This window comes from Hemiscyllium ocellatum, chromosome 10, assembly GCF_020745735.1.
Source record: "Hemiscyllium ocellatum isolate sHemOce1 chromosome 10, sHemOce1.pat.X.cur, whole genome shotgun sequence".
Lineage (NCBI taxonomy): Eukaryota > Metazoa > Chordata > Chondrichthyes > Orectolobiformes > Hemiscylliidae > Hemiscyllium > Hemiscyllium ocellatum.
In genome coordinates, this window is record NC_083410.1 from 6,695,095 (window position 1) to 6,708,135 (window position 13,041).

The 13,041-nt window shown below is 41.5% G+C and overlaps 1 protein-coding gene across 1 annotated transcript in view; it reads left to right on the forward strand.

Annotated features, from left to right (window-relative positions):
- col12a1a (collagen, type XII, alpha 1a) overlaps window positions 1-13,041 on the forward strand; it is a 270,018-nt gene that overhangs the window by 42,371 nt on the left and 214,606 nt on the right. The window contains exons 10-12 of the mRNA XM_060831214.1: window positions 148-750; window positions 2,761-3,033; window positions 10,492-10,764. Coding sequence (XP_060687197.1) covers window positions 148-750; window positions 2,761-3,033; window positions 10,492-10,764 — 1,149 coding nt within the window. The remainder of the gene's footprint in view (window positions 1-147; window positions 751-2,760; window positions 3,034-10,491; window positions 10,765-13,041) is intronic.

Sequence of the window (13,041 nt, forward strand, 5' to 3'; positions counted from 1 at the left end):
CCAAATGGCCTGTCTCTATGTTGTAAACTCAATGTTCCATAGTATCAATGACGATCTCATTTGTCATGAGATGATCAAAAAAAACTTTAAAATTTCTTCACATCAGAAAAAAAAGTGATAGTGGATTTTATCTTTTGATCCCTGCAGAATGTACCCTGGATGAAGCCACACAAGCTGATGTTGTCCTGTTGGTGGATGGCTCCTATAGCATTGGCCTGAGTAACTTTGCTAAGGTCAAAGACTTTCTGGAAACCTTGGTCAAGACATTCCAGGTTGGTCCCAACCGCATCCAAATTGGCCTCGTTCAGTACAGCCGGGAACCCCATACAGAGTTTACCCTCATGAGACATCAAACGCTGGAGGATGTGCTAAGCGCTATACGGACTTTCCCCTATAGGGGAGGCTCCACCAACACTGGCAGGGCCATGACTTACGTGAGGCAGAAGGTCTTTGTCCCAGAGAAAGGGGCTAGGTTCAACGTGCCACGGGTGATGGTGCTGATCACGGATGGCAAGTCCTCTGACGCCTTCAAGGAACCTGCCTTGAAGCTGCGAGATACTGGGGTGGAGATCTTTGCGGTGGGCGTCAAAGATGCAGTGTTTAGTGAGCTGGTGGCTATCGCCTCGCCTCCTGAAAATACTCACGTGTACCAGGTGGACGATTTTGACTCCTTCCAGCGAGTGTCAACGAAGCTGACGCAGACCCTATGTCTCAGGATCGTGGAGGAGGTGAAAGCCATCAGGGCAAGGGGTGAGTGAGTGAGCGGGATCTCTGCTCGAACCATTCACATTGCATTTCATGGAGCAAACTGTCCCCTGCTCAGAAAACACAAGAACTGGGATAGAAATTTGTCTCTGGCATTTGCTTAAAGGGGGTGGTATTATTTTGACTACCTGTCATACTCACTCCCTGCGTGGAGTTATATGAATGAAACTAAACATTGGGCAGGGCTTCTATTAACTACCACAATCCAAGATTAATTTCTACTCAAGTGCTTGTTCTGCCCAAAGATTCAATCAAAAGGTGTGTTAAATTTTTCAAAAAATACATTTCAATTGTTCTCACAGCCTTGTAATAGCACCATCCATATAATCACAATGATCTTGATGTGTTTGTATAAAATGTCTCCATTCAATATTTGAAAAAGTAATTAACAGATTCATGGCCAGCCTGTCAATATCCATTGCAGTTCCTGTATCGTTGGTGCATCACAGTAATGTTTACAGAGGGTGTTCCAGGATTTTAACTGAAGGAACAGTGCTGTTGTTCCAAATCAAGACAATTCAGAAGCTGATAGGGGAACTGGCAATTGATGGTCTTCCCATACATCCACTGCCCTTGTCCTTCTAGATGGTGGCAGTTGTGGGTTTGGAAGGTGCTGCCTCAGATGTCTTGGCAAGTGACTGCAGTGCATCTTCTGTATCTACACACTGTGGCCACTGTGCATCAATCTTGAAGGAGTGAATGTTTCAGGTTACGGATGGGTTGCTGATTGGGCAAGGATGGAGTCTTGAGTGCTGTTGGAAATGCACTCATTCAGGCAAGGGGAGAGTATCCCATCACACTCCTGACTTGAATCATGTGGATGGTGAACAGACACTAGGGAGTCAGCAGGTGTGTTACTTGCTGCAGATCTCTCAACCTCTGATTTGCTCTGGTCACCGTGCAACTTGGGTAGAAATTGGTTCAGGCAGCTTTTTTGTGGGTGGTCATCCCTCATATTTGATTGCAGCATTCAGCTAAAGTAACAAATAAATGTCTCACAACTGTGTTAATAGGCAAATTATTAATATCACATAATGTTAATCCTTGGCAGGAACCCCTTGCTGGTGACTATTCAGTGTGACTTACTCCTTATCCCAGAAGAGATGGCAATGACATTTGGAGCGAGTGAATGCTCCCGTTAACAACGAATCCCTACAGTGTGGAAACAGGCCATTTGGCCCATCAAGTCCACACAGTACCTTAGGAGAGCATCCCACCCAGGACCACCCCATCCCTGCATTTCCAATGGCTAATTCACCCAGCCTGCACATCCCTGGACACAATGAACAATTTAGCATCCCCAGTCCACCTAACTTGCACATCTTTGGGCTGTGGGAGGGAACCCACGCAGACATGGTGAGAACGTGCAGACTTCGCACAGACAGTTGTCTAAGGCTAGAATCGAACCCAGGTCCCTGGTGCTGTGAGGCAGCAGTGCTAACCACTGAGCCACTGTCAGGCTTTTCTTTGAACAATCAACTTTTGATTTTCCTTTTGCTTTATTGATAAATGTTGGTGCTCAGGTTAAACAGCTTTGATCCAGCAATGTAAAATGACCAGAAAACATTGGAATAGAAGTACACTATTTGGCCTATCAGGTCTCCTCTGCCACTCAGTGAGATCATGTCTGATCTGACTCTCCTCATCTCCACTTTCCTGCCTTATCCCCATATGCCTCGATTCCCTCACTGATGAAAAGTTTTGAAAAATGTGTTGCTGGAAAAGCGCAGCAGGTCAGGCAGCATCCAAGGAGCAGGAGAATCAATGTTTCGGGCATAAGCCCTTCTTCAGGAATCAAAAGTTTGTCTATTACACCCTTGAATATGGTAATGGTGTTCAAGTGAATGTGAAAGTGTCGATTTATGGAATCAGAGATAACTTATCATTGAAAGCCTTCTCTATGATGGGCGCAAATAGACATTGAAGCATTAAAAATAAGGTCTGATCATTCCAACAGAACCAGTAAATAATTGATGTCTCTTTCTCTGATTGTAGCCTTCACGGCAGCCACAGATTTGAGGACCTCTGAGGTAACATCTCGTAGTTTCCGAGTGAGTTGGACCGGAGCTGGCCCAGATGTCCTGTCCTACCTGTTGAGGTATAAAGTAGCAGTAGGAGGTGATTTCACTTCCATCCGGGTGCCTGCAGACCAGACGACCAGAGTCCTGACTGACCTCTTGCCTGAAACGACTTACCTGGTCAATGTGATTGCAGAATATACTGAAGGCAGCAGCCTTCCTCTAGAAGGAGAGGAGACCACTCTTGAAGGTATTGTATGGCTGTTGTTTTCAGGAATGAAGTGGTAATTATCTAGAGAATAAGAGTTTACATGCCAACATTAGCAGTTTGAGAATTCAGTCTGAAGGTAAAATTCAGGCAACACTAAAAACTACTGTGCTTGTTTTAATAACTATTTGGAGATAGTAAGGGCTGCAGATGCTGGAGAAGTCACAGTTGATAAAGTGTAGCTCTGGAAAAAGCACAGCACATCAGGCAGCATCCGAGGAGCAAGTGAGTCAATGTTTCAGGCATAACCTTTCAGCAATTTTCTCTTTCCTTTGCTTTTAGCTGAATTGTATCGACAATAATAATAGGCCAGTTATTATTTATTGATTTTTTTTGCCTTTCTCAAAACATTTTTTGCTATTCAGTTTCCTTATGACTGGAAGTCTGTGATACACTCTTAATAATAGATTACCCCTCTGTAATCTTCAGTTCAAACCATACAGTGTGAGTGCAAGGTTTTATGCAAGTGTGTGGTCATCACTGAGGGTGCCTTCAAGCAGGACTGTCATGCTGTTCCTCACTCAAGTAGCCTCTTGCCAATCTTTCAATGGTAACTGCCCCGTTTTGAGTGATGCTGATGCTTTGAGGGTAGTTTGCATTCCTTGAAGATGTTCATACATGAAACCACAGCCTGCCCACACAGCTACTGCCACAAAAGAGAAATGTATTTGATTCAGTGGTTGCCAGATTATTTCATGACTTCCCACCCCATCGCACATCAGCATCCATTCAGAAACTCTCCACGTGTTTGGTGCTGCCCATGCCCATTCTCCCCTTCCTCTTCATCTGTAACAGTGCCTTTTGGACATCACACCCTGCCCTTTGTAACTGCAGCATTTCATTTCCTTCCTCCCTTCAAAATAAGGTTTCCAAGAACTCTTCTTTGTACTTTTAGATTCCTCTGCTAGCTTTGTTCATCTACAAACTATATTAAATGTCTTTCTATCTCTGAGCAGTTCTAATTTAAGCAATTTAACTGTATTTACTGTACTCTGCACTAGTTAGCATTTCCCAACTCCCCTCTAATTCACAATTTTCTTCTCTTATCCCTTGAGGAGAGTAATTGCTGAAAAGATTGGTTCTAGGCTATTGAAACTTTGCTGCTGCTCCTGTGAAAATTTTCAGGAAAAAGCTCATAAGATTCATCTGCGATTTTGTAATCCTTCCTTTATCCCATGTAGTATTTCTATACACAAACTTACAAAGCATACAACTCCTAAATATAATCACACATGAATATGCACAGATGCCAATGTGGGCTCACACCCACAATGAATGCATAAACATGCATGCACATTAATACTTGAGTGTACACATACCAACATACTCACTTCAACATACATGCACACTAGCATGTGCACGCATTAGCATACACACAAGCAAGCCAACATGTCCATAGACATCACAAATACCCAATGTAAATATCCTAACAGGCAATCATGCCAATGCATGGGTGCAAATAATATTTTCCAGCAGGGTAGAGTCACTAATAATTTAATGTAGGAAGACAAATTCCTTCTCCTTGTTGCTTAGCTGAGATTCTGGTGCCAGTTCACATGCTCAAAAATATCTCCTGAGATCAAGTAATCGAACCCTGTGACGTCTCCAACTCAGCACTTCAAATCTACATTACACATCAGACCATCTGCTAACTTAACCCTACCACTAAAATGCTCATTGTTACTCCTTACCTTGTTGCTTTACCTAACTGCTAACTTTCATATCAGTTTAAACCAGACCTTGATGCTGATAAAGAAAACTCAGATGAAATCTGAGATGTGAAATCTCCAGGGGCTCACTGCAATCATCCCCTGGCAGACAACACCAAACAAAGTTAACTCATTTAATTTCAATAATGCCAATTCTCTGTTTCTTGCTTTGTAAATGGTCTCGAGGTGGTGAAGGGAAGGGAAGAATGGTTGTCATCGCTGCCAGCAAAGTTAAAGCATCTAGTGCCTCTTAGATTAAACTGAAAGAAACAACAGAGCCAGTCAACTGTGAAGTTTAATTGGAGGAAGCATTATAAACCACCACTTTGAATCAACATCGCAGTGACTCGAGAAAAGGCCATATCTGTTTGATTAAAAAGTGGCGCAGATCTTGGATGGAAAGCCTACTTTGAAATCTTTCCTCATAACCTGCGTCTCCCAAATAAAATCAAACTAAACAAAATGAAATTGCTTCAAGAGGGTTTTCACAAAAGGTGGAGCGCGATAGATTCTGCCACTGGACTGTGTCGTCTGCTGAATCTGGATACACACAAATCCTTTCAATGTACTTGCATTCTCTTCACTCTTATTCCCAAGGTTAACATGAACCCTAAGGAATTAGTGGATGTCTTGCAGATCTTAAGTTTGTATGATCTGTCATTCAATATGATCATGGGTGATCTGTATGTACCAGAGATTTCTGTAAACCCAATGATTCTACAACTTAACCCCAATGCTTGCCTCAGGTTTTCTGTAAGTACACAGTGTGAGAGTGTAGGTGATGAGGAATCTGGACTGGGAGTGAGATTGAAACCAATCCCAATAAAAGTCTGTAGTTTTGCATGAAAAAAATGTGCAACGTTTAGTCTTTCACTAGAGAAAAACCAACCACAAAAGTTGTTGGATTTTTGTTTAAACCCTTCGAGGAGAAAGTGAGTTCTGCAGATGCTGGAGTATCAGAGCTGAAAATGTATTGCTGGAAAAGCGCAGCAGGGCAGGCAGCATCCATGGAACAGGAAATTCGACGTTTCGGGCATAAGCCCTTCATCAGGAAGGGCTTATGCCCGAAATGTCGAATTTCCTGTGCTTTGGATGCTGCCTGACCTGCTGTGCTTTTCCAGCAACACATTTCCAGTTTTGTTTAAACCCACCTGGCTCCAAATAACTTCCTTAAGGGAAGGGAACTTGCTGCTCTGATGCATTCTGACTTCTCTGTAAATCTCATTCCCCTCTGAAATGAGCAGAGGAAGTCACTCAGGTCAGTTTTATGCCACTATAGAGAGATAGGGCAATACATCTTGTGAGGCCCACTTTTCAATATCACGTTCGTCGATAAAATGTTTTGTGTGATACAACTGAGGTGTGCAGAATTCTGTAGGGTTTCTTAGCCTTGCTTATACCAAGAGATTCTACATTCCTTGCCTAGTTCAAGTAACCCACCCAGATCCATTTCCCTCTAGCTAGTGCATCTAGCACTATGGGCAGTTTAGCATGGACGATTCACCTGACCTGCACATCTTCGGATTGTGGGAGGAAACCGGAGCACCCAGAAAAAACCCGCACAGACACAGGGAGAACGTACAAATTCCACACAGACAGTCACCTGAGGCTGAAATTGAACCTGGGACCCGGGTGCTGTGAGGCAGCAGTGCTAACCACTGAGCCACTGTGGCAACATGATTACTCAGCATGATTACTGTATGAACAGTGTTCATTCATAACTAGTGATATTTATACAACCTGTCAAATTAACCTCAAATACACACAGGACATCATGGCTACATTAATTTATTGTGCTCCCAGAGTGTAGCTGTTACTTTTAGGTGCAAATTTGTGAAAGTTATTCTTTTAAAACAGTTGTAAACTGGCAGACTAAACTGTTTCAAATGTTTCTGGTACCATTGGTGAAAGGTCATCAATTGAGTGTGTATTATTTCTTGACACAACCTACCAGGGAAGTTCTTGATTTTGGGTGATCATGTTGAATGGATGATATGTTTTGACAACCTCTTGGGTTTATCTACGCAATTTCATCTACCAAAGCTATCCTCGTTTAAAGAATCACAGAAATGTTATAGCACAGAAGGAGACCATTCTGCCCATCATATTTACACTGGCTCTCCAAATCACTTAATACCACTTTCTTGCCTTCTGCTATGACTGAATTCCTTGACTCCATTTGAATATTTTTTAGAGATGTTAGTTCAGTGTTTATTTTATGCATGTTGCACAGTTTCTCTTAAAGTGTAGTTATTTATTATCCATTCTTTGAAAATCAATAAATTTCTGCAATTTATTGTGATAACCATCATCAGTCCAAGTCCCTTGAACATATAACTTGGCCTCTTTGCTTGGAGCATTCTGATCCTTATTACCTGGATGTAATAACCTATCCAGCAGAGCCTAAAATAGACCCAACAATAATTTTCTCCAAACGAGTTAACAGTTGCTCTCTGGCAGTGCGCAAGGTGCCAGAATTGGTGAAAGTTCTTGAAGGGCAATTATGCTGCAGAAGGTTACAGAGGTTCGAGTGGATGATCGGTTTTAAACGTAAGATTAACAAGTTTAAGTAAAGGCATTAGAACAAGGAGAGATATTGTCAGATATTGAGTATTGGGGTGATGGTGAACAGGACTTGATGCAGGACAGTAGAGTTTGGAGAGAAGCTGCCCAGGAGAGCCTTTCCCAAGCAGTAAGTTGGGGTGAGATCACTGAGCTTGTCCACTTCATCACGAAAGTGTGGGTAGAAGAATGAGGATAATGAACAATTTCAGACAATTGTTTGAAGAGAAACATTTTCTGTACCTTTGCTGTAGTTGGATATTGTTGACCAGAATCCATTTGTAGTGATTACTTCACCTTTGCAAAAAGGTCAAGATTCTATTAATTATTGAACCTTCTCTTGGTGAAGCCTTTCTATCAGCCATGTGGCTGTACTGCACCATATAATCATACAATCCCGACAGTACGGAAGCAGTCCATTCGGCCCATCAAGCCCACATTGACTCTCTGCAGAGCATCTCACTAAGGTCTAGCCCCCTAGTCTATCCCTGTAACCCTGCATTTCCCATTGCTAATCCATCCACCCTACACATCTTTGGACTAAGGGAGGACACTAGAGCACCCAGAGGAAACCCACACAGACACAGGGAAAATGTGCAAACTCCACATAGGCAGTTGCACACCAGATGGACTGCAACTCACCACTACCTTCTGAAGGGCAGTTAGGAATGGGTAACAAATTTTAGCTTTGCAAGTGATGTTGACATCCCATGATCTATTAAAAGAAAATGAATATCATTTACAGGCAATTGTGGGTGACCTCCATGACAATATTCACAATCCTGTCTTTCTTCTTTCCTGTGAATGTACACTCTGTAACGTCCTGTGTAATTTCCACCATCACTTGGAAAAGCTGCGAGGTTAATAACATTATAATCTGCACTTGCTTTGTTAGAAGCCCATAAGTACATGCCAAATGAAATGCCAAAATGTTTAGCATTTTTCAGATTTATTTATCTAATCCCATAAAATATAAAGCCTGTGCTACTGCAAACCTGTCCACTTAGCTATCATATCCCTTGAGGGATAAGATATCCTCTTATACCTGGGTACCTTTTCAAAGAGAGTGAGCTTGAATTACATTTAATATTAAATTAAAAATCTTGTTTTTAGGATTATTGAAAATCGTTGTTCTTTCTATAGAGGCATAGTGGTTTTAATTTTGTATAAGCATGTGAAACTTCCACGTAAACAAGTATCTATCCTGTTAATAATCAATGCCAACAAGTCATTCACTTTATTTATGTACAAGAGAAACACAGTTAATTTTATTTTTAAAGAAAAAAAAATGTCAAAGCACTTATTGCAACTGGCTTAGATGCAAGTAACATTATCTTGGCTCCAGTTGTTGGTATCATGGGGGTCTACAAACATATTTTGGCAAAACAATCACTTGAACATCGTACATAAATCATGCAGCAGTCAGCAAGAAAACTTCTAATTTACCCTTGTACTAGAGCATAGCAGCTGATGTGCTGACTGTAGTTTATAACTCTGACCTTGAGATGCTCTCAGATCACATGGGGAATCAGGCATCATGTTGCTCACACATTTTGCTAAATCCATTGCATTCACTTGTTGCTTACATAATGGTATTGTATAATATCCCTGTCCAATATTTGAGCACCCCAGCCCTCACATGATTGCTTATTTTAGGCTGGATACATATATACAGAAAAATCTTGGGCTCAAACAGATAATTAATATCCAAAAAAAATCAGTTAAGGATTGAACAGGAAGAAATTGCAGATCTCTGGTGAAAGAGAAATGGCGATAGGACTAATTGGAGAGTATTGTTAAAAGACCCAGCACACACACAATGGGCCAGTTGGCCTTGATCTGTGCCGTAGAATTCCAGAGTTAATTTTTTTAAGGGCCTGCTGCATTTTATTAAAGCTAGCTGACTAATGCATTGGTAATTCAGCTGAAAGATAGAAAATTGCTCATACCCAAGTTATGATTGCTGATTCAGGATGTAACACTTGCAATAGTCAAACTTCCCAAAATTAAACCTGGAGACTAGACGATATGGAGGATCCTGTTCTTAAACCCAGTTTTGAAGGACTTAATCCTGGGGGGTGAACAGACTGTCTGTGGGCTTTATTGTAAAAATGTAAGACATGTCAGCTAGGTCATAGAAGCAATACTGATTCTTCTTACATATGATCTGAGTTTTGTTGTATATTGCTAAAGGTATATTGTAAAAAAAAGTAGGGAAGTGATGCTGCAACTGTACAACGCATTAGTGACTGGTGTATTGTATTTGTGGAGTGATGTAGTTGCACTGGAGGCAGATCAGAGGAGGTTGACTCAATTGATTCCAGAGATGAGAGGTTTAGTTATGAAGAGCGATTGAGTAGGCTGATACTGGGTTTTAGAAGGATGAGAGAAGGCTTGATTGAGGTAGATAAGATGCTAAAGGGAATTGACAAGATAGACATACAGAAGATGTTTCCTCATGTGGCGCAATCTAGAATGAGAGGTCATTGTTTGAGGAAAATGAGTGGCAGATTTAAAACAGAGATGTAGAGAAACAACTTCCCCCAAAGGGTTGTAGATCTGTGGATCTACATACTCCAGGGCATGATAGATGCTGGAACACTGAATAAATTTAAGGAGGAGATAGATTTTTAATTAGGAATCGGTTGAAGGGTTATGGGGAGCTGGCAGAAAAGTGGAGTTGAGGCTGAGGTAAGATCAGCCATGATTGTGTTAAATGGCAGCGAGGGCTGAAGGGACTGAATTACATACTCCTGCTCCTGTTCTTTTGGTTTAAAATGTTCTTAAAAAAAAACAAATAAATAAATTAAGAATGGAACCAGTTTTTTGTTTGTTGAATGTGCTGAACACATGTGACAGAGTTCCATGTTTAAGGGTTTTAATTGAGTTATAAATATGTGAAATTCAAACTAATTGATAGCTGACTGAAATCTGGAATATCATTACCTTTTTATTAATGTATGCCCATAATATTCTGGGCTGTCTGATGCATTCTGGTTCACAAAACATAAGCAACATGTTTTGTGAAGTGGTGTGTGAATTATTCGGATGTTTTTGCCTCAGATCTAGCTCCTTAACCAGCAGATCACTGGTACCCTTCTCTGTGTAGCCCATGTGATATTTTCCTTGCTATTAACAATGCTGTTTTTTTTTCTGTATTTCACCACAGAGGTTGGGTCACCGAGTAACTTGGAGGTATTGGATGAAACCACAGACAGTTTCAAGGTCAGGTGGACAGCTGCTCCTGGGAATGTTCAGCGGTACAGAGTGGAGTACAGACCAGTTTTGGGAGGCGAGAGCAAGGAAGTGACTGTTGGAGGTCTAGAGACATGGACAACCCTCCAGAACCTGCTCCCAGACACCAAGTATTCAGTGAGAATTATACCTGAGTACCAAAATCTTGTTGGTCAACCACTAGTTGGAGAAGGCACCACTAAAGAAGGTACATTTCACACAAAATTATTGAATTATTAAATGAGAAAATTTAATAACCTCATCAGAATAAATTTTCAAAAAGTTACACAGTGGAGTCAGGCCACACTGGGGGGGTCCAGTTGGTTCAGTTGGCTGGAAGGCAAGAACGTTCTTTTGAATAATGCTGAGCGCAGCTGTTTGATCTCCATTCCAGGTTAACTAGACTTGGGACCTGCCAACATGCCCAGCCCCTGAGAGTGGGAGGGAGTGACTAGCCAGCCCTGACGAAAGTAACAGCCCAGGATGGATCACCAGCAGTCAATCAGCCCCAGACTTGTCTTCAGGCAGAGCACAAATAGCATCAATGCAACAATCGTTGAGCCAGTTAAATCCCAAACATCACAGCCCAACTGTCGTGCCCTGCTGTTGATAGAAAAACGTGTAGCAATAAAATAACAACACTGACCATATGCTGCTGGGTCTACATCTTGACCCAGAGAGTGGTGTCTTATGGGATCCTCAGGCAAAATTAATAATTACAAATCATTTCCCAGCAATTAACTGATGGGTATATCCATGGTGAGGGTCGGCTAGAGTGGCAACAATAGTGCAGTTCAGTTCCCACACCAGTTGAAGGTGCATGAAGGTCCTCCCTTCTCAACCTTGCTCCTGGTCTGAGATGTGGTGACCCATTACCTACTACTATCATGCAATAGAGTTATATTCCTCCACCACAGTTATTAATTGCTCTTGAAAAGGGCTCAAATAAAGGACAAATGATTCTTTAAGACCACATGCGGTAGTACCATTACCTACTGCACCCAATTCAGTTAACCTCTTGATGTAAGATTCTGAAAAACCTTGCTCTATCCTTTACTCCTCCAAACGTAGATGCGTTGGAAATATGGAATCACATGCAGCGTTTGACCATTTTGATAGACCGCAGTTCGTAGCATGAAGTTTCCCTAAACTAACTTTATAGGGAAAGTGATCAGGAAGCCAGGAACAAACTCTCTGTCAGACTATGATGAAACTGGTGTCAGCACAAGAAGAGAATCTGGAACTAAATTGGATCATCCTTTTATAAACATCGCAGTAACAAACAAAAAACAAATGAATATTTGAATTATTTCAAGATGGTACCACATTCGTAGATGTTGCATGCTGTCCAAATGTCATTATGATTATTTGTGTGTTACGAATACTGCATCATAACCATCCCCAGGTATCTGTGATTATGCTTAACATATGTGCAGGCAAGCGATGTTTATTGTCAATAGAAGGGAGATGAGTGGAAATTATGTAGTGTTGTGATTACTGAAGTCTGGTCATTTTCAACATTGTGAAACTTTTAACAATTTTGTCTGCCAAATATTACAACTTATTATAGTTTTGGGTTATTGGAGATGTGGGGATGGGGAGCTCTCAGTGGAAATCTCATAAGGAATGCTGTAAGACACAGAATGGTGGGGCAGGGATTGTAGACTAGAGCCCAACATAGTGCGAGGAGCAGGGACAAAAAAAAATTCTCTTGACGGAGCAGAAACGTCAACATTTCTTACAGCTATCGATTCTTGCAACTTAGGGGATGGGAGGGAATTCTGTGATAGGGTTATGGTTCAATCCTGGAGGCAACAGAACATGTAGGAACAGACACTTTCAGGGCCTTGATAAAATGAATTTTTGGTTGAAAAATGAAATAAAAATAGTATGCATTTTTATAAATTTCTTGTATGCAGATGTTAATTATCCAGCCCAAAACTAGGCAGGTGAAAATCTTCATCTGCTCCATTTTATCTCGCATTATGATGCCAATGCATCATGAAAATGACTGTCAGCAAGTTTCTTCTCCTGCGTTTTGACACATATGAAGGAAAAGTGAGATGCAAAAGACACCGAGGAAAGATTTGCAATTGTGCTGCTTCTTTGTACCAGCTGCAGTCCAGTTAGGAGCAAAGATGTTTCAAGATTCTGGCTTTTAGTCTCAGCCCAGGTCCTAAGCACAAGATTCCAGGCTAGCACACCATTGCTAACGCTGAGGGTGTGCTGAACTCCCTGAAATGCTTAGGCCATGACTAAACTCTCAGCTCACAGTTGAAAAATACTTTGGCACTCTTTTGAAGAAGAGCAAGGGGAAGTTAACCATAATGCTCTGGGTACTTGTTTTATTCATTCATGGAATGCGGATGGCACTGACTAGGTCAGCATTTATTGCCCATCCGTAATAGCCCAGAGGACCACATTGCTGTGGTTCTGGAGTCACATATAGGCCAGCCCAGGTAAGGATGGCGGTTTCCTTCCCTGA